A 22,093-nucleotide genomic window follows, 5' to 3' on the forward strand; every position below is an offset into this window, starting at 1 on the left:
CCAGGAAGAACAAGAGCTTTCCACCTTTAGGTTTCATAGGGATTCACTGAGTGCTGCTTGTTGCTGGTATTCCTTCAGAGTCCACCACAAACTCAGGTGTGGCAGCATTCTTACTTCTGGAGCTGAAGATGGGGTTGGGAAGGAATGTGGAAAATCTTTCTCTCCTTCATAACAACCTTTCAGATAATGGCTTGAAACTGCAGCTTTGCCTAACCTTACTTCAATCCTTCCATTAGCCCTACACCATGTTGGGCCAGTGTGTTTCTGCCAATGACCTATTCTCTTCCTTTCTCTGACCGCCCTGTTACTGCTGAACACCCATTCTAAACCTCCACCACAAACACCCAGCAGCTCTCAGAGGAGAATGCCAGTCATTACTATTTCTGCTGTGTTGTTCCTGTGTTGGATGGTGTTTGCACATGCACCATCGCACAGTGAGTATACAAAGATCAAAAGAAGAAAAGAGAAGAAATACGGGATAAAAGATGTCATGGAGAAGTCAGACCCCAAGCATAAGATGGAAAGCCAAATTCTCAGTCAGTTCTGGAAAATGTGGGATGGTTGGTCACTCAACTCCTACCCTCCTGCAGGTACTGGACCTTTGTAGGACTTCAGGAATACTAAAGGAACTGTGCCCGGCTGCTAACATTATCCAAACATTTTTGAAAACCACATGCTTGATGCCATCTTTGGGGCTTCCATATCCCATATCCTACAAAATCGAGGCTACATACCACAAGCACATATCAGAAAACTGAGGAATTACTGCTACAAAACAAAATCCTTCTCTGTATCCCATGCATTAAAATTACAATTAGACATAAAATATAAAAGATATTATGATCTTGACACATAGGAGCAGAAAAAGTCCATTTAGCCTATCGAGTCTGCTGCATGATTCAATGCGATCATGGCTGATCCGATAATCCTTAGCTTGACTTTTCTGCCTTTTCCCCATAACCATTGATTCCTTTATGGATTAAAAATCTGCCAATCTCTGCAGTGAATATACACAATGATAAAGCCTCAACAGCCCTCTGTTAATAAAGAACTCCCCGGATTCACTACCCTCTGAAAGAAGAAATTCCTTTCCACCTCTATCTTAAAAGCACAACCCCTTATTCTGAGATTATGTCTTCTGGTCCTAGGCTCTAGCATAACGGGAGACAACCTTTCTGCATCTACCCTGTCAGGTCTTCTCAGAATCTTGTACGTTTCAATATTCATTTTTCTATGCTTCAATAAGTACTGGCACAGTCTACTCAACTTCTTCTCATAAGACAGTCCCTCTATATCTGGTATAAGCCCAATGAATCTTCTCTGGACTGCCTCCAATGAAAGTATATTATTTCTTGAATAAGGAGTCAAAACCTGTTCACAGTAGTATAGCTGTGATCTGAATAGTATCTTGCATAATTTTAGCAGAACTTCTTTTATACTAAATTCCCTTTGAAAAATAAGTCACCATTCCAATTTTTTTTACTGATTACCCCACGAGTTTAGTTTGTGGCTTTTTGGGACATGGGAACATGGACTCCCAAATCCATCTGTTCTGTAGCTTTCTGCAGTCTTCCTCCAACTAAAGAACATTCAGCTCATCTATTCTTCCTGTCACAGTACATATCCTCACTTTTGTTCATATTACATACCATCTGCCATGTTCCTCTGAATGATTTCATAGCTACTGACCTCCATGCCTTCTTGGTCTGACAGATTTCTTTTGCCAGATAGAAGGAAGTGCATATCCCTCCATGCAGAAGCAATGTCCATAAAGCCTCAAGGTGGCATCATACAAATGTAGGACCGCATGTAGTCCCCTGCCTTCTGATCCCTGCTACTCCATTCCTCCCAGGAACAGCAAGCACAGTCATGGCACTGCCTCTTTTAGCCACCCTCCATAACTAGATCCTACGTCCAGGCCATTCTCAATGTTGCTAACTGGATGCTGAACTTAGCTCCAGTATAATTAGGGTAATAAAGTGTGAAGCTGGATGAACACAGCAGGCCAAGCAGCATCTCAGAGCACAAAAGCTGACGTTTCGGGCCTAGACCCTTCATCAGAGAGGGGGATGGGGTGAGGGTTCTGGAATAAATGGGGGGGGGGGGCAGACCGAAGATGGAGAGAAAAGAAGATAGGTGGAGAGGAGAGTGTAGGTGGGGAGGTAGGGAGGGGATAGGTCAGTCCAGGGAAGACGGACAGGTCAAGGAGGTGGGATGAGGTTAGTAGGTAGGAAATGGAGGTGCGGCTTGGGGTGGGAGGAAGGGATGGGTGAGAGGAAGAACAGGTTAGGGAGGCAGAGACAGGCTGGGCTGGTTCTGGGATGCAGTGGGGGGAGGGGAAGATCTGGGCTGGTTGTGTGATGCAGTGGGGGGAGGGGACGAACTGGGCTGGTTTTGGGATGCGGTGGGGGAAGACTCTACGGACTACTCTTTCTTTCTTCTATGTTTTTATAGTGCCATCTAAAATTTATTTGCACTAATATAGATAAGCCCTAACACCTGATGACCTTAGGGATTAATGTTATATTAAGACACCAACTTCATGCCGTTCCATGTGTCTGAATGTTGAGTCTTTTGACAAGAAATGCTCCTGTGGTAACCGGACAACTCGAACAGCAAATTCTTGATTTCTGCATCTAACTGCATCTATGTGGCCACTGGAAGTCACCGTTTGATTTGCACTTTAACAGTAGTCAATGTCATTAATCATAATTATCATTACCCATTACTTCTACAGCAAAATACTGTCAACTACATTTCTGCAAAACACAATAGCCAAAATCTCATCCTTAATAGACAACAAAGCATTGCCTTACACAAATTACAAACAGCAGGCCAAGATAGATTTTTTAATGCTGATTTAGGTGCATACATATAAATTCTGAGGTGATATTTATTAAACCAAATACACATAAACACAATTGTTAATCTTTTTAGTGACATCAAAGTTATTGCAATGTGATTTCTAGCTGTATCATGACTTAAAGTAACAAATATTTTTATTAGAGCCAGAGACTTTTCCCCAGGGCAGGATTGACTGCCATGAGGGGTCATAGTTTTAAAGTGTTAGGAGGAAGGTATAGAGGAGACGTCAGAGGGAGGTTCTTCACCCAGAGAGTTGTGTACGCATGGAATAGTTTACCAGTGGTAGTCGTGCAAGTGGAGTCATTACTGACATTTAAGCGACTGCTGGGCATGCACATGGAAAGCAGTGAATTGAGGGGAACATGGGTTAGGTTATTTTATTTTTGGATTCGGATTATTCCACGGCACAACATCGTGGGCCGAAGGGCCTGTACTGTGCTGTACTTTTCTATGTTCTATGTAAATGTTTTATCCAATCTTAATTTGTTATCTTACCACTTTCAGCATTAATATAAAACTCTGTAGAAGTTCCTACAAGGATTCTATAGGAAACTTTTCCATTCATTCCTGAGTCTTTATCTGTCGCACATACAGTCAGAACGTACGTATTGACTGGTAAGAATTCAGGCAGTATAATCTGAAACAACAGATCAGTCCATAAAATATGATTCTTGTACCACAGGTCAATTGATAGAAAGCTGGGTAAAAGTAAGTTTAAAAATGAGTACAAGAACTCGAAGTACCCACATCTATTGACATCTATTTTCAGCTTGCTATCAGCCTCCCTCAAATAGGAGAGGCTAAGCTAAGCTGACTTTGTAACCAGTGAAAATCATACAAGCCTATTTACACCAATTGCTCTAGTTTACTCCTCCCTCAGGATGAAATATTCTACTTCAGCGAGTTACTTTTATTAAGTGGCTTTACTGTGTACTATGGAAGTCACGCTTCGTAAGCAGAAAGCCACTAAAACAAAAAGATCAGCAGTTTATCTGACAAGCAAAGAAGTTCATCACTATTCAATTTTCAAACTAAAGAATCCGCATAGTTTCTATTTGATTGATACAGCCTACATTATCTCCCACAAAGTGACACAGAAGGTAAGCTAGACAGATTGCAACTCTTTAATTTCCATTTATGAATCTGTAAGTTCCAGTGACATAAGCAAGTCTAAAAAACTTTGGAGGGGTGAAAAGTAATTTTACAGAATCAAAGTCGAGGAGATCCCAGAAGTGTGAAACACAATTGCAAGCTTTTAATGATTGAATCAGATAGTAACAATCTCAACTAACAGGTTTCATGGGTCAGCCCATCATCAATAGTACATTAGCGTAGCGCTGACCTGTCTGCACAGATATTTGACGAACAAATCTGTCACAGAGTACTGACATCATTTAATGGAAGACTAACAAAGAAAGACATGAAACAACTTGTGTCCTTTCACAAGGGTCTCTGAAGTAACAGGGAAGATTTGAGGGATTTTAATGGCACCTCTATCCAATAACATCTATAATTTAGCCTCTATCCACTATTCTTTCAACACTGCTGGGTCAAAGTTATGGAACTTTCTACTGACAGTAATGTGAAAATAACCACAAAGACAAAGACTTGTAGTGGTTCAAGGCAATGGGCACCTACTTACTTCTCAAGGCAACCAGGTATAGGCAATAAACTGTGAGCTTGATTTATTTGACTCTGCAAACACACAATATGCTGAATTTATACAAGGGGGTGCCATAAATGTTATTTGTAAAATAGTAATGAATCAATTCTACCTGATATGATTCTTGAGAAAAGACAGGTGAATTGTCATTTAAATCCACTACAAAAACTCTAAGACCTCCTTCAGTTTCATGCACTGAATCAGAAATCTTGATCTTCACCAAATATTCAGACTGTTTCTCAAAGTCCAATGGCTCAGTCAAAATGATGATTCCAGTGTTGCAGTCAATAGCAAATTTACCTTCTGGATTACCATTCTTGGTAAAATTATAGGAAAGAATGGGGTTTAGATCCATATCAGTTGCCAATATCCGTGTGACAACATAACCAGCTTGCAGGTCTGAAAGTACAAATCCATTAGTTTCTGAAATTGGTTAACCATGACATCATTTTTTGTGATAAATTGCTGCTATCATATTATCATTTGATAAAAGTAAGCATTTTCATTATGCTGTGATTTAAATGATAAAATGCAAACTTACACAACGAATGTAGACACTATCAATGTTTTATGTGCAATGCTATTTGAAGGATGTGAACAGAACTAAACCTAAGCAAAATCATCCAATTGGAAGGACAGAACAGGTTGGAACCTTCTTTGAAGCATGCCCAGAAGTAGACATTAGGACTTGAATATTTGTACAGGAACTGTAGGATAATTAATTGAATTGAGATTCCAGAAGTTATAACATGCCATATTATTTTATCAATGTCTTATGGTACATGTAAGAGTCCTTTATCTTGTACTGCAATCAAGCCATTAACTCATCTAAAATAAATCACTGTCTCCACTAATAGGGAATAATACAGTATAATAACCTAAAATGTTTACAGTTAATAAATCATCCAGTTATTTTTAGGAAGATCTGGCCTGGCCTCTAATAAACAACATTCATTTTTAATATACATTCCCTTACTTGTACCTATCTGGTAGGCTGTGGGCAAAAAAAACTGGTTTCTCTGTGTCCACCATAATTACAAAAGTTTTAACATAACTTCCACTCACAAGCAGAGAAAATAATCCATTACCAAATTGCATTTATTTCACAGAAAATACTGTCTTACGTTTCTGCTATTTTGAAGTGTTTAACTTTTATTATTGCTGCACTGGACCACAGATCATTGCTGGGTAACAATTAAGCTTTACAGTCAACTAAATATAATAATTCCTTTATACCAAATTCATTTTGATATTTTTGTATTTGCTCTGGAAACTTATGTTTTAGAGATGGTGTCACATTGAGATTCTTGCACTAAAACATAATAGCAATACATCAATGACTAACCCTATGACGTAGTTTTGAGTTAGCACTTTAAAATAACTCAAACAGATGTTCACTTATGTGGCCATATTTCTATTCTTTCTATGGCAGCAGTTTTATATATATTATGTATATCTTTATCTCTTGATCTTAGTAGCAGCTATAGAAGCTCATCATAGTTCTTGAACATCAAAAAATTATGAATGTACTGTGTTTGTTATCTGATCCATTGCCAATGATGAACCGGGAAAGGGATTTTAGCTTCATTCAACAAAGAAGACATTACTGAAACAAACTGAAAGCAGGCGGCTTGCAAAGTTGTCCTCATTTTTAGACAGGATATCCACATAATAGAATTGTGGGATACCTAATGAAATAAATCAGTCTAGCGATTGTTGTTTATAAACTGTGTACTAGTGCATGGAGATCTGTTTGCTATAAATGCTACTTACCTAACTAAAACAAACAGATGATACTTCCGTAAGAACAGTGTAATATTGCTAGAAACTGTGAAGTATTTATGTTAATAGCTCAAATCATAATTGTCAGATTACGGTTTTACATATAAACATATCTTATCAAAAACTAATGATAACTAATGGTGTCATGAAGAGTTATTATGGTTAAAGCTCAACTTACTTTCAAAAATCTTCACAGCTTTCAGTGGAGGAATACTTGGAGGATTATCATTAATATCCACAACCTGAATCACAACAATGGCAGTTATCGAAAGCCTAGGACTTCCTCGATCAGTTGCTTGGATAACTAATCTATTTCAAACAGAGATAGGAAAGTTGAAAATGTTGATCTGATAACTGCATATCCACTTATCAAAAACGCTAATACAAATATACCATAGAACTGTTAAACTGTATTTTGTAAAATGCTGCAGTGTATGATCAAGACTGGTCTTCAGGCCTTATCACCTTAAAATGGGTATTCTGCATGCCTCAATCAGGGTGGCAACGACAGCGAAACAAAAAAAAATCTGCATTTATTGCCAGAGGTAGTAGGAACTGCAGATGCGGGAGAATCTGAGATAACAAGGTGTACAGCTGGATGAACACAGCAGGCCAAGCAGCATCAGAAGAGCAGGAAAGCTGATGTTTCAGACCTAGACCATTTAATGGCAACATGGCACTAAATGCAAGATAACAAGGTATAGGGCTGGATGAACACAGCAGGTCAAGCAGCATCAGAGGAGCAGACAGGGTTCCTGCTCCTCTGATGCTGCCTGGCCTGCTATGTTCATCCAGCTCTACACCTTGTTATCTTGCATTTTAGTGCCTTGTTGCCATTAAATGGACACTTGTATAAATAACATGGAAATCAGAGTTGCTTTCAATGATTTTACACTTGGCTAGAGATTCTGCTGTTGAAATATATACCCCTGGAAATCAACAGGAAATGTATGAACCATTTAAACTTTACATTCTGATGCCCTTATAGTAAAGTAACATCTTGTTGAATGAGATGTAATTAGGAGATGAATTTGACCAGAATTTGGTGTGTAGACAGAGTTAATGATAGCAGTATTTTTTGTAGGATGGAAGATTGCAAAGCTAGGGGCCACAGATTTCAGGTGAGAGGAAAAGAATTTAAAAAAGACTTGAGGCAAGTTTTTTTTACACAGAGTGGTTCACATGTGGAATGAACTTCCTGAGGAAATGGTGAATGCAGGTACAATTACAACATTTAAAATACATTTCGATAGATACAGGAACAGGAAAGGTTTGGAGGGATATACAGGTGGGACTAGTTTAGTTTGGGATTATGCTCGGTATGTGCTGATTCCTTGCTGTACGACTTTATGACTGTTACTATGACTCTCAGTGTCAATTGTTGAGTTTCATGGAGGATTTCTCTTTGAGAGGCCTAGTGAGTTTTTTCACATGATCTTCCCAAACTTGCCTCATTATCTTTACACAATGCATGTATGGCATCTTGCTTGCTGTATTCTCCCATAGGTTATAGGCAGAGTACATGTCAATGCTGTGAAACACTGGGACTTGTGGCATTGGCACATATTTAAAGTATGGTGTGCATCTGGTCATGCATTGATAGTCCTGAGCTGCCCTCCATTGCTTGTATCATTTGTCCTAGACAATTTACATAAAGGAAAGGTGGTGCCCCTCTTGCAGACAGAGACCTAGAGATTCTGGTGGATGGGAAGGTGCTGAGGAAGATAGTCCTCTTCCACAATGACTGGCAAAGGAGATCGCAACACCAGATTCTGTCAGCCTGATTGGAGTTTACCACCCAGGTCACTGCTGTTTTAACAGTCCGGAGGAATGCCCACAATGCTATAAAATAGTTAATGGCCTTCTCCACACTGCCAGGGTAAGTATCACCATCTTCTCTCTGTTAATTCACATTTACTCTATCTCTACTACAGCACACACCCCCGACTAAGGCTCACAGTCTATCACTCTTATCATTGCAAGCAACATCATCTGTCATTCTCTCTCACTCATCCCCTACCTCCCACATTTTTAACCCTCCAAGCATTTTACGCTACTTACTCACTCAATTGGGCACCTCATTATCTTTCCCCCCTTCCACCAGTAATAATAGCTGTGTCAGACAGTTTCATCTCGCTTAATCCCTCCCCTTGCATCACTGCAGAGAAAATGGCCCACAATCGAGTTAGACCAGGCAGTGGAGTACCCAACATCCATCACTTTGCCCTCTCAAAGGAGAGAATCCTGGCCTGAGCCAGTGAGAACAATAAACATTTATCTGCTGACATCAGCACCCAAGTAAGAATCATTATCCATTGCCATGCTACTGTCCCATTACTAACACTGCGAATGTACTCTTAACATGACCTGTCTTCTACCCTTATTCACGATACATGCTTTCCTTTGTGTTCTGCAGTTTCCAGTGACAGCTGCCTGGTGGTATCAGCCAAGAGGCTGGCTTGCAACACATTTCCTCTCTGACCTCTGAAGAAGAAGCCGTTGATATCTCTAGGAGCAAGGCAGCCTCCTAAACCCTTCATCAGCTCAGATACTGTCTCCTCAGTTGGTTTTTTGGTTAAATTAGAGTCAGGAGCACATGCTGGTGAGGACACCACTGCTAAGACCCCACAGTTGGCTGACGAAGAAATGCCCCAGGTCAATAGGCTAGCATTTATTATTCCTACTCATCCAGAGGGCAGTTAACAGTAAACCAAGTTGCTGTGGTTTCAAGTCGTATGAAGACCAGACCACAAAAGAACACTAAGGACATCAGTGAACAAGATGGTTCTGTGACAATCAACAAAGGTCTCATTTTCATCATTAAACTCAATTTCAGACTTTTAGTGAATTCAAACTCTACCATCTTCCATGGCAGAATTTGACAGGCAAGTGATAATACTACAAAGCTATCGCCTCCCCAGGTGCAACAACCAATAGTGAATCTGGAGGATCCAATTTCTTCTGAGGATGCCCTGTCATAGCCATCCTAACCATGCAACAGCACAGATATTTTCACTTCAGGATGTTGTGACAGGATTGGAATTTCACCTATGAACCACAATTCACAAGCAGAGACCACAATGGCATGGAACATAATGGACAGTGAGAGCATTACAGTAATGAATAATTATTAAATGAGCAGAAAATCTATTCTCTACTAACTTCCTGTCATTTTCCACAATAATAGAGCAAATTGGACAGGCTAACTTGTGCATGAATTAATTAGTTTCACTGGGTATTACAAGAATGTATTCATTCTTCCATGGAGATAATGGCCAATTTCTTGAAATATCAATGCTGGAAATCAGGGCAGCGTGGCGGCTCAGTGGTTAGCACTTCTGCCTCACAGCACCAGGAACCTAGGTTTGATTCCACCCTTGGATGACTGTCTGTGTGGATTTTTGCACATCCTCCCTGTGTCTGTGTGGATTTCCTCCCACAATCCAAAGATGTGCAGTTTAGTGAATTGGCCATTCTAAATTGCCCAACAGTATCCAGCAATGTGCAGGAAAGGTGGATTGGCCATGGGAAATACAGGGATACATGGACAGAGGGGTGGCTCTGGGGGATGTTCTTTGGAGGGTTGCTGTGGATTCAATGGATTGAATACCTTGCTTCTACACTGTACAGATTCTATTAAAAAAAGTCCATGCACGGAGTGATAACAGCAGTGCAGATTCTGGACGCTATCGGGTTTGATATCTTAAAATAGGATGAAAATTAACATAAACTTTGATTTTATAACCCACCATTAGACTATGCCAAAGTGGTCTTTAGCAAAGTGATATGCTGTGTGACTGGCTCTTCAGATGGAGAGATGGATGATAGGGAAGGGGGCATTAGAAGGATCTACATTCAAAGCATTTTCACTTCTCCGTGATGGCAAACGACGCCATGCAATACACCAATACTTGTCCATGATTGCTACATTGGTGGTAACTCACTACATCTTACAATAAAACAGAATTCTTGGTATCCCAGGGAGCCATGTGAGCAGTAGATGTTGTGGTGGGGCTGCCAGCATTTTTGATCTTCACCTCAGATTTGTCTTCATATAATGTTGGCACAATGCTTTGTTCTTCTTGTAATTTCAATCTTTACTGTGGTTCAATATCATGCAAAGTGGTGAAAGACAAAGAAGACTTGAAATTTAGTGCAAAAGAAAAGATTGTCTGAAATAGTTTTGCGACAAGAATTGCTTGATTTTAGAAATTTTATGATCTGCAATGAAACATAGATGCTTCAAGGCCAAATCAATTAGGTGAATTTATTACACTTCAAGTAGAAAGGTTTGCATTAGCAGTTGGGGGCGATCACATCTGAAGTAAGGCACAGCTGAGTGAATGCGTGTTTCTGGGATTCTGAAGCAACATGGAAATTTGGGGCAGAGGGGAAGATATGCCTTTTACATTTTTTTGGTTCATAGTTTACAAGGTCTTTTATACACGATGAATCGGAGCCCAGTACAAAACAAAGAGTGGCATCACTGGAAAATTGTAAGTTCACAGGTTGAAAATAGCAGATCATTAGGATATCTATTATAAATTGCTTTCAGATTAAAGTTAAACAGGAGAAATTTTAAAACGTAAGTGTGATGTCAAAGGGAAGCAGCGAGATGGATGACCAGTAAAGATCTACCTTTAGGGATTAATCCTAAATAATATTTACTTGAAAGTGTAAAACAATCACTTTGAGATAAACTGAAATGAAAGAACATTAGAGATAAAAGGTGTTTTTTAATAAGGTATATTTTTGAAATAAATAAGATAAGACATGACGAGACAAGACAAGACTACTATGCTAAGGGATGCACTAAAGCTTGTGGCAGTTGTTGCCAAGGTACACGGGGAAAGACCACTGTCTAACATGGTCTTCACTGTCTTCTGAATTAAATGCAGGTCTGTTCACTTATCGCATCCCTCTGGAGCCTCAAATGCATGTAAACATGTTTACATAGTCATGTTCAAGTAAGAGGTGCCTTTGGTTTGTTTGGATAGTCAACATCAAAGCAGACGTCTTGTTTCCATAGGACTGTGGGATACCGCACCTCATCAGCTAAAGAAAATGTTCAGCTTCTGGACCCACAGGCCTTTGTTTGGTCAGGAGGAACACAGCAGCTGTTCCTCAGGTCTGGGTATTCTGCTGAGAGGAGGTAACTTCACCATCTCTGAAGTTAAGGAGGTGCTGAGGGAGGGTACCTCATCGCAGCAGACATTACATGCAAAAATGCTTCACTAAGACTAAATAATGTATACGCCCCAGTGGTGAAGACTGACTGTCCTGTAGGAGCTCCCATTTGTTCCGGCCAGAGACATCAACTGCATCATTGACGTGGATGGACAATCTGCAAGGCCTGACAGCAAACTGGACTCCATATCTAGATTCCTGATGGGAATAGTGTAAGTTGCCAAGCTGCACAATGTCTTCCACACCCATGAAGATGGAGCATGGCGTAGATACACCTGGTCACAGCCAGACGGGTCTATCCGCTCAGATATATTTCCTGTTTGCATCCCGCACATTCTCGGTTACTCTCTCTGAACTCTGGGATACTTGAGGACAGCAGCATGATTTGGCGCCTCATCCTGCTTTCTGCCATAATATACAAACTGCAGATGGTATGACCATGGATCTCTTGCTTTATACACTAACGTCCTCTCAACCCAATCTTTCCTTTCTGATTTTGTGCTTTCAGATTCTTGAGTACTGCCACCTCTCAGACCACAGCAAGGAGGAAGAGAGTGAGCAATACTTTACCAATGATAAAGAAGCACTCTCACTCTGACACTGGCCACGATCAACTAATATATAGGTACTTTCTCAATTTGAGGCTAATAAAATGAGGTGAGTCACCAGGCATACATGATCTTTAGCCAGAGCAGACAAAGGGAAGAATGTATGCCAGCTCTCCAGAGGGTGTTCTCACAGCTAAGGGTACTCAGTGAAGATTTTGATATTTTAAATTTCAAAAATATACTTTATTCATAAAAATATCTTTGTATATATACATAATCACAAACACAGTTTAGTTCTGTAAAGTATCTAGGCAACAAACAAACATTGCATTTTGACTCTATATAAACAAATCAAAGAGACCTCTTCCATTTACAAGTCTTTATTTACATGCATTTGAGGCACTACAAGGATCCAACAACTGAATGGCCCCCAATGAACTTCAGCAGGAAGAACTCACACAGTGGTCCTTCCCTTCTGAGCCTTGGCAGCAGCTGCCCCAAGCTTTAGTGAGTCACTCAGCACATAGTCCTGGATCTTGCAACGTGCCAGTCTGCAACACTTGGTTGAGTTCAACTCCTTGTTCTGGAAGACCAAAGAGCATCTTTTACCAAGTTGATTGTCCTCCAGGCACAGTCAATGTTTGTCTTGGTGTGTGTCCCGTGAAATGGGCTACATTATGGGGCTGCTTGGCATAAGTGTTAACAAAAACTACTGCATCTTTCTCTAGGCTTCCTTCACAAAGGCTCATTCCAGCAGGAGATGTGTGACAGTTTCAACCCTGACTGCAGCCACTTCGAGGGCAGTATGTGGCGCAGCAGATCAACCATGTGTACATGAAGGATCTGCCCTTCTCATTACCAGCCAAGCGATGTCTTGGTGCTTGTTGGAAAGTTCTGGTGATGAGGCATTCTGCCAAATGACTTTGACAGTCTGCTCAGAAAATCACATGACAGGATCTACCTTCTTCTTTTTCCACAGGGTCTCAAGGATACTACATGCTGACCACTTCCTGATGGACCTGTGGTCAAAGATATTTTTCTTTGCAAATTTCTCCATGAAGGACAGGTGATACAGAATGGTCCAACTATTTGGAACATTCCGTGGCAACAAGGCCAGACCCATCCTTTGTAACACCGGGGCAGGAAGAACCTGTGTGTAGTGGCACTTGATGTTTGTGCACTGGGGGTCTATGTGCAGCTTGATGCAGCTGCACACAAAGTTGGCCAGCTGGATGAGGGCAACATTGGGTACCTTCTTCGCACCTTATTCAGAGTTTTATACATGGTATCCCTGCAGACATGGTCCATCTTAGACCTCCAGATGAAGTGCAAGATGACTCAGCTGACTGCAGAAATGCTGTCCCAGGGAATGGGTTAGCCTGTGCCGCTTACGATAACGGAGGGTGCCTCACACCTGATGAGCAGGTTTTTAGCCACAATAGAGACACAGCGGTGCTCCCAACAGACCAGTTTCTGCTTCACCTTAGCAATGAGCTCCTCCCAAGGTTTTGCACACATAGCCCCCCTGTTCCTGGTGGCTTCATGGCCCTTGTTTTATGCTCACTGAATTCTCATCCTCAGGTGTTGGCTATCATTAGCCACATGGATAGGTTCCCTAACTTGTTCCTGAGATGTAATAATTGCAAAAGGAGCAGCATGCCTCAAAACATAAGCACTACGGTTTCTCCAGCGAGACAAACATTTACTGCTGAATGTACAGCATTTCTTTCAAACAAGTGATGTCAGCAAAATCTTTTATATTTACCTGTAGAAAAGTTCCTGACACTACAACAAGCTTCCATCAAGGTTCACTGCTCTTGTAAGGAGCTATGAACCATGTCTCCCTAGATGGGGTCCAAAATGCCCAAACTCTGTAATAAGGGAAGCACAAGACTGGTGCATGTAGGATCTCTCTATACACTAATCCTGGATCAAAAAGAAATTGACACATAGTTTCCAGACCCAGTATTTGAGACAGGATTAGGAACAGAAATGAAATGAAATGAAATGAACAGAAATGAAATCGCAGAAATGAAATGAAGAACTTAATCACTGGAACTGGAGACAATAAAAAGCCACATGACAGGAATTAAAGGAATCCTGCAATTGGATCCCATCTGCCACTTTTCCTCCATTCTGACACAGATGGTAGTGTCAAAATCCAATGAGTCTAAGTGTGGTAGAAATTTTGCTGACTAGGCTAGCATTTATTGTCCAGACAACAGTTAAGAAAGAGTCAATCACATTGTATCAGTGATAATGGGAACTGCAGATGCTGGAGAATCCAAGACAATAAAATGTGCGGCTGGATGAACACAGCAGGCCAAGCAGCATCTCAGGAGTACAAAAGCTGACGTTTCGGGCCTAGACCCTTCATCAGAGAGCTGATGAAGGGTCTAGGCCCTAAACGTCAGCTTTTGTGCTCCTGAGATGCTGCTTGGCCTGCTGTGTTCATCCAGCCGCACATTTTATTACCGTCAATCACATTGTTGTGGGTCTGGAATAACATGTATACCAGACGAGGTAAGGGCATCAGATTTCCTCCCCTAAACAGCATTAGTAAACTAAATGGGTTTTTCTGACAATCAGCAACAGTTTCATGGTCATCATTAGATTCTTAATTCCAGCTTTTTATTGAGTTCAAATATAATCATCTGCCATGGTGAGATCAGAACCTTGATCCCCACAGCATTACCCACATCTCTGGATAAACAGTCTAACAATAATACCACTAGGCCATCACCTCCCATAAGAGAGGCTGGGTACACGAAGATAAATTTTTAAGAAGTGACAAGTTAATAAGGCCATAGCGAAAGAGGAAAAAGCGTTTTCAAAGTAAACGGAAAGGCAGAGAAGATATGTTAAAATTGTTTGGAACCTTGATCAGACCACATTTGCCTGTAGTTTTAACATGAAGGTTGCTATATATTACAAAAAGGATGGAGAAACACTGGAGAAGAAGCAGAAATATAAATGATACCAGAACTGAATGCTTATATTCATCTGGTAAGATTGCACAAATCGATGGTCATTTCTTTTAAGTAGTTGGGGTAAGACCTGATAGAAGTCTTCAAGATTCTGAAAATGATATAGTAGGGTAGAGCAAGACAAAAGCCTATAAATATAAGATAATCAATAATAAATTCAACAGAGAATTAAGCAGAAACATATTTACCTAGAGGGTGGTTAAAACATGGAGGAGTTGAATCAATTAGCACACATGCATGTAAGGGGAAACTAGATACACATATAAGGGAAAAAGGATATAAAGATATGTTGATGGGGTAGATGAAGTAGGGTGGGAGGTGACTTGTGTGGAGTATGAACATTGCCATTGACTTGAGGGGCTGAATGCCCTGTTTTTGTACTCGAATTTATATGTAATTGATAACAATAGTTCTTCTTACCTGTGTGACATTTATGAAAATCAACACAGTTGAACTGGCACAAGCCTCAACTAAAAATTGAAGTGATAATGGAGATTATTGACATCACATATGGTTGGGCGATATTTACATTCAAGGGCTAATTTTTCAAATTCACTGCTCATGTGGTAAACTGGTGAAGTCAATCACCAATTCAGTGTAGAACCATTTAATTTTCATTTCCATTTACCATTCAAGCAGTGAAGATTATTCACATTATGTGGGATGCACAAATTTAACCATGCATGACAAAACAATTTTAACTGCAGTCTGATATTGCACAAGGAAACGACACAAACCTGTAGGAGGAAATTACTTCTCGATCTAAAACAGCATTAGTTGTAATAATTCCTCGAGTTAAATCAATAACGAAAGCCTCGTTTTCATTTCCAGATATTATAGAATATTCAATTTGGCCATTAAGCCCATGGTCAGAATCAGATGCAAAAACCTGTCAACAATACACAGCCATTCAGGACTTTTTAAAATATTTTATTAATTTATTGGACTCAACTTCTTACGACTTCTATTAGTAAATCGGTTAAACATTGCAAAGTATTTCCCATTCTGCATTTGTTAATGAAAATATATTCATTGAAACAAGTTTTGCATTTCCTGTTCCAGTATGCACTATAAATTCAAGATAACAACAACCAGTTGTATTTAAGTAGCAATGAAGGCATCCCAAACATTTCATACAGAAATTAGAAACCAAAATATCACATTAAGAGATATTACAATAGATAAACTTAGTCAAAGGGGTGCGTTTTGAAGGATTGCCTCTGGACGAAAGAGAGGCACAGGGCAAGATTTAAGGATGGAATTCCAAAGCTTAGAACCCAGGCAGCTGAAGATATGGACACCAATGATGGGAATGATTAAAATCGAGGATCCTCAAGAGGCTGGATTTAAAAGAATTTAAATAGTTCAGAGGTTGTAGGGCTGAAGGAGATTACAGAGATGAGGAACAGCAAAGCCAGAGAGAATTTGAAAACAAGGCTGAGAAATTTTAAGACTGAAATGTTGCTTAACTGGGAGCTAATATAGATCAGTGAACACACTGTTGATAGGTGAATGAAATTTGTGCAAGTTGGGACATGGGCAACAATATCTGTTCTAGTTCTTTTTGCAGTCAGCAGAACTCTGGTGCATGTACAGCAGCGATGTCCAGCACAGGAAATTAACGCATTGCCACGCTGATCATTGCCAACAGACATGTGGGGAGCTTCAAAGCGGTTGCACAGCTGTGCAGCTTAGAAGGAACCAACTGGCCAGCAGAGTTTGGATGATCTCAAGTTTGGAGAGGGTATAGTGTGACGTTGGCAAGGAGCTCATTAGCATTGTCAAGTCCAGAGGTAATAAATGCATAAATGAGTGTTTCAGCAGCAGGAATGCTGAGGCAAAGATTGAGTCAGGTGATGTCACAGAGATTAAAACAGGCAAGAGGTGGACCAAAGATGGATACAAGAGAGTTGCAGTGGGAGAGTTGCAGTGAGGTTGGTCCAGACGGAGGTCTGATGAAGGGTCTAGGCCCGAAATGTCAGCTTTTGTGCTCCTAAGATGCTGCTTGGCCTGCTGTGTTCATCCAGCTCCACACTTTGTTATCTCTAGTCCTAATCACATGGTTGTAGTTGAAAATTGATTTAGGAATAACATGATGACACTGAGGTTGCAAATGGTATAATTCAACCTCAGACAATGGCGAAGGAAAGTTATGATGTCAATGGCAGGGATCAAAGGCAATATTTAATCAAAGGAAATTTTTTGTTGCCCTGTAATGATGTTGGACAAGCAGTTGGATAATTTAAGGGTAGTGGAAGGTCGAAAGAGGTGGCAGTGAGGAAAATCTGTGTATTGTCAACATATATTTGGAAACTGATAAGTTTTCAGATTATACTACTAAAGTAGATAAGAAGTAGGCGAGTGCAAAGAATTGCCAAGTTTGGGGAGCACACAGAATGGGAAGAGTTATTATTGATGGCAATTCAGTGGATACAATCAAATAGGTAAAGAATGGAATCAGGCAGTTGCAGTCCTACCCAGTTAGGCAATGGAGATGATGCACTGGAGAACATGGTGTGATCAGTCAAGTGAAGAAGGGCAAGGAAAAACAGTTAGCCTTTGTGACAGTCAGACAGGATGCAACTTATGACTTTGATAAGAATATTGCAGCAGGGACACTGGAAAACCTCTTAATTGGGTTCAAGCATTGGATCTTATAAGGTCCTCTTGTGACTTGAAATGATAGGTATGGAGAAAATGCTTCTCCCATGGGAGCATCTGGAGCTTGGGATCATAGGTTCCCCATTAAAACCAAGATTAGCCTTGTTTTTTTTTTGTCTCTGAGACTTATCAGTCTTGTAGTGGAAATATTTTTCGGGTAGAGATAGATTTGAATTAAGCCAGTCGGTGAACAATATCAGGTATTGGATGAGAAGGCTCAAAGGATTGAATGACCTGCTCCTGCTCCTAATTTGTATGTTTGTATCAAAGATGGGCAAGAAGTTCGGAGACCATATACATTAAAGAATCCGGAGAGGAAAGGAAGGCTGGAGATCCCCAACTTGCAGTTTTTAAAAATAATTTTAGTGTTTTACCCTCCTTCCTTTTTCCGGAAGTACTGCCTGTACTGATCACTTTTTGCATGAACTACTTGCTACTGGTCCTTGAAATTATCCTTCACTGACTTCATTCTACAATTTTGAAATTTAAAGCAACAGTTTGGATAGGCATATGTTATGCACCTGTCTCATTTTCAGTGAAATTAATGAAAATGAAAATTGAGAGATGTGTAGAATGGCCAGAAAATGCATATTGGCCAAATTTTACAAAACCCACCCAAATCCCACCATTGATGAAGCTCTCTCTCTCTAAAGTGGAAAAAATACATTGGGTGCGGTCAATAATATGAGTTATATCTCAAGTCTCTGAATTGTAATATTTTAAGGTCTTTGAATTGTAATTTCCTGTTTCATCGCTAACAATGCAAGAATTCAGGGTTCTGATTTTCTGTTGAGCCTCCTCTAAGTTCCTGCAGGAACTATAGCAAGAGATTAGCAAAACCTTCAGAGAATTTGGTGCAAAATTGCAATGCAGTGATTCACAGCACTTTCTTTTCCAGGATAGGGTGATGGTAATGGAGGCTGGTTTCTGAATTGCACTGGTTGTAAATTAGGAGATTGCAAAAATCATCATGAAGATGCAGGGCCCAGACCTCTATTGTAGCATCAATTGAGTGTATATGCAGTTGTGTCCTTAAAGGATTTCTTAGACTCATACAAATTTTCCATTCTTTTTCACTTCTACTTCTGATTTAACTGTACATTTGGGCTAACTTCTGCAGTCACTAATCAAGTCACCTTTGTAAGGTTTGAACATAACTTGAAGGATTGTTCAAATTGACCTGCTGTTTAGTATTTCAAATGTCAACTTAATTAAAAGTTTGTGAAAAGTAACGCACTCATTCCTCTGCTCCATTATGTATCTCTGATCATATGCAGTTTTGAGACAACCCTTACCTGCGAGACGTATGTACTACGTGTTTGGCCCTCCCATATCGATGTCTTATAATAATTTTGTTGAAAATATGGTTGGTTATCATTTACATCTTCAATTATAATAGTTAACTGGCTATATGCTGTTTGATGGTTACTTTCTGCCAACAACAACAAATGCATCTTGGTTCTGACTTCATAATCCAGAATCTTGGAATCTTTCACCACAATGTCACCTGAAAACAGAAATAAAGCGTTACAGCACATTGAAGTATATTAAATAATTTTTATTCATGACCAATTACCACAGTAAGGTATTCTCCTTTCGGTCTCAAGGACATTACTTTATCTTAACTTTTAGTTACTACGAAATCCTGTGGTCTGAACACTGTTTTAGAATTTCTGGATAAACTACATCTCCTAATGTTTCTTTTACAGCTGATAGGGATTGTGATTTCAGATAAGTATGGCAGTGAAGTTAAAGTCAAGTTAACAACTGGTGTGGAAAATCTGGGGTAGCAATTTACCAAGTTTCACACACACAACCTAAAGCATCAAACAGTGTGCAATTTAAACAAGAAGCGGTGGTGCATTTGAAATGGAGCTTTAGTGCTCACTTTCATTATGTGCCAGAAAAACCTTGCCGATCTGAAAAGGATACATTTCAGTCAAGTTCCATTGCTTATTACCACCCTTACATTAATCTCAGATTGGGAGGGGAGGAAGAATATTGAGAAAGACTCTAATCTAATCACAGGCTGTCACCAGTTCCAGAAAATGCTGAAAAGCTGAAGGATACCTACTCCAAAGAAAATTTTAAAATAAACTGCTTTTTTTTGTTGTAGCTGTCATATAAGGGTTTCAAGACAATGAAGTAAGTCTGTGGCAATGTCACATATTACTCAGAATAAAACCGCAGAATGGGTGGAGATAGAACACTCTGGAAAAAAGTCTACTAAACCAGACTCCGACCTGGGCATGAACACGCAACGAAGATAGTTAAGTTTGATAAAGACTAAACTAGGAGTCAGAGCATGGTATATCAATTGTTACCATGTATAGCAGTATTTAGTAGTAATGTATAAGAAATAGTGTTACTTTGAAGTCTAAGCCTGCAGACAATTTTTGACTCAAGAAGTCTGCAAAGAACCCAAACTCTTGCTGTGGCATCAAACCACAGGACAAAAAGATAAGAAAACAATCATCTTTACAGCAACAGAGATTTAACAACAACTGTAATCAACTAAGAATACCACAATACAACAAAATGAGTGTCGAACAGGGAGATCGAAGCTCAAATAATATTCTCCCAAATCAAGAAAACAATCAATCGCTTCAAGTTGTATGTCTGTACGACAATGGAAAGAACATCAGATTATGTAATACATAGACAATATTAATAAGAAACACTTACATGTGACAATCTCTAACAGATTTTGAACAGTACTTCAACAATAAGTGGGACACTGATGAGATCACTCTCAAGAGTGGATATCAACTTCCCAGAGATGCTGTAGATAGTTTCCTTCATAACCGATATCAATTATCTGAACAATGCAACTATGAAGTCTTACAACAAGAGCTCATTTGAAATAGAATTTTCAATAGCCTCTTGGATAAATCAGTTACAAGATGCTTTCAGTGTAAAGAGGATGTAACTCTAGAATGGCTAGTCCAAACAGCAATAGATACAGAATCTAGACAACTGCTCAAGAGATAGGGAGCAAAAGTTCAAATAAAGCAGCATTTTCTGGTGTGTTGACTATTTAAAACACAATAAACCAGCTGACCAGAACAGTCAAATCTCTTGATTTAGCAATAAACCAGAAATGATAACACTACCCTAAGCAAATGCTTAAATCCTAAGCAATTTAATACTACAGTATCTTGATGCATGTGTGGTTCCAAAGCCCCTCAGCAATGAAGACAAACAACATATTGTGGCAAAAAGGTGACTGCTCGACAATGTGCTACAGCCTGAAGAACAGACTAAGCAACAAATATATTCTTCGCAAATATATGCACATTCAGACAATGGAACAGAAACTTGAAGAAATCATCAAAGCTGTGAGGGAAGAAACTTCACATGAACAGTAACAATGCACAAACTATTTTATTTCTTCCCACTGGAACAACAATTTTCCAACATTAGTAATGGAGCTGATAATGTCGAGCCAGTTTGAAATTCTCAAATACTCCTGTGATTCCTTCAACCCCAGTTTATTTAGTCAGATGAAATGACCCAAAGGAAGCCAGCAGAGAAACTGCAAGATTGCCATAGTCTTTCCTAGCCCATCTACTGAAAAAGATGAATCACATCAAAGCCTTGTGGAGGGATGGGAGAGATAAGTACAAAAAGTATAGCAAATGTTCTAAAAAGAAGTAATCTAGGTAACTCATTTGATATGTACATAAATGTTATTCATAGATTTGTATGATTTGATTTGATTTATTACTATTACGTGTACCAAGGTATAGTGAAAAGTGCTGTCTGATCTGTTTTACAGGCAGATTGTACTATGCAAGTGAATTAGGGTAACAGAACAGAGTGCAGGATGCAATGTTACAGCTGCCGAGAAGATGCACAGAGAAATCAACATTAACATTAAAGAGGTCCATTCAAAGGTTTGATAACAGAAAGAAGCCATTCAGTCCACTGTGTCTGCACTCACTGAGTATTTTGACTTAGTACCAAACTCCTACCCTTTTCACATAATCTGCACATTGTTTCTGTTTCAATAATAATCCAATGCCTTCTTGATTGCCTCAATTGAATCTGCAGCTAACACAATGGCAATGCATTCCAGACCCTAACTATGTTTTTTCAATTACTGTGAGGCATGGGCATCACTGGCTGACCAGCATTTATACTGCTCGTCCCTAGCTGTCCTTAAAGATATGGTGAGAAGCTGCCCTCAAGGGCTGCAGTTCACGTGCTGTAGGTAGACCCACAATGGCCTTAGGGAGGGAATTCCAGGATTCTATCCAGTGACAGCAAGGGGTGTGAATCCCAGTTCGGGATGGTTAATGGCTTGGAGGGGAACTTGCAGGTAGTATCTGCTGCTTTTGTCCTTCTAGATGAAAGTGGTCATGGGTTTGGAAGGTAATGTCTAAGGATCCTTAGTGAAT

At 39.8% G+C, this 22,093-nt stretch overlaps 1 protein-coding gene across 9 annotated transcripts in view; it reads right to left on the reverse strand.

Moving 5' to 3' along the window:
• Positions 1-22,093, reverse strand: part of dchs2 (dachsous cadherin-related 2) — a 129,027-nt gene that overhangs the window by 9,005 nt on the left and 97,929 nt on the right. For 5 of the 9 annotated variants that reach the window (XM_048533831.2, XM_048533797.2, XM_048533839.2 and 2 more), the window contains 5 exons: positions 18,989-19,200; positions 15,770-15,921; positions 6,489-6,619; positions 4,641-4,927; positions 3,361-3,502 (listed from right to left, as the gene is read on the reverse strand). In XM_048533831.2, coding sequence (XP_048389788.2) covers positions 3,361-3,502; positions 4,641-4,927; positions 6,489-6,619; positions 15,770-15,921; positions 18,989-19,200 — 924 coding nt within the window. Of the gene's footprint in view, positions 1-3,360; positions 3,503-4,640; positions 4,928-6,488; positions 6,620-15,769; positions 15,922-18,988; positions 19,201-22,093 lie in introns of those variants that run through there. The other 4 variants (XM_048533857.2, XM_048533805.2, XM_048533848.2 and 1 more) reach the window with 4 other exon arrangements.

The sequence above is a fragment of the Stegostoma tigrinum genome, chromosome 1 (assembly GCF_030684315.1).
Source record: "Stegostoma tigrinum isolate sSteTig4 chromosome 1, sSteTig4.hap1, whole genome shotgun sequence".
Taxonomy (NCBI): Eukaryota; Metazoa; Chordata; class Chondrichthyes; order Orectolobiformes; family Stegostomatidae; genus Stegostoma; species Stegostoma tigrinum.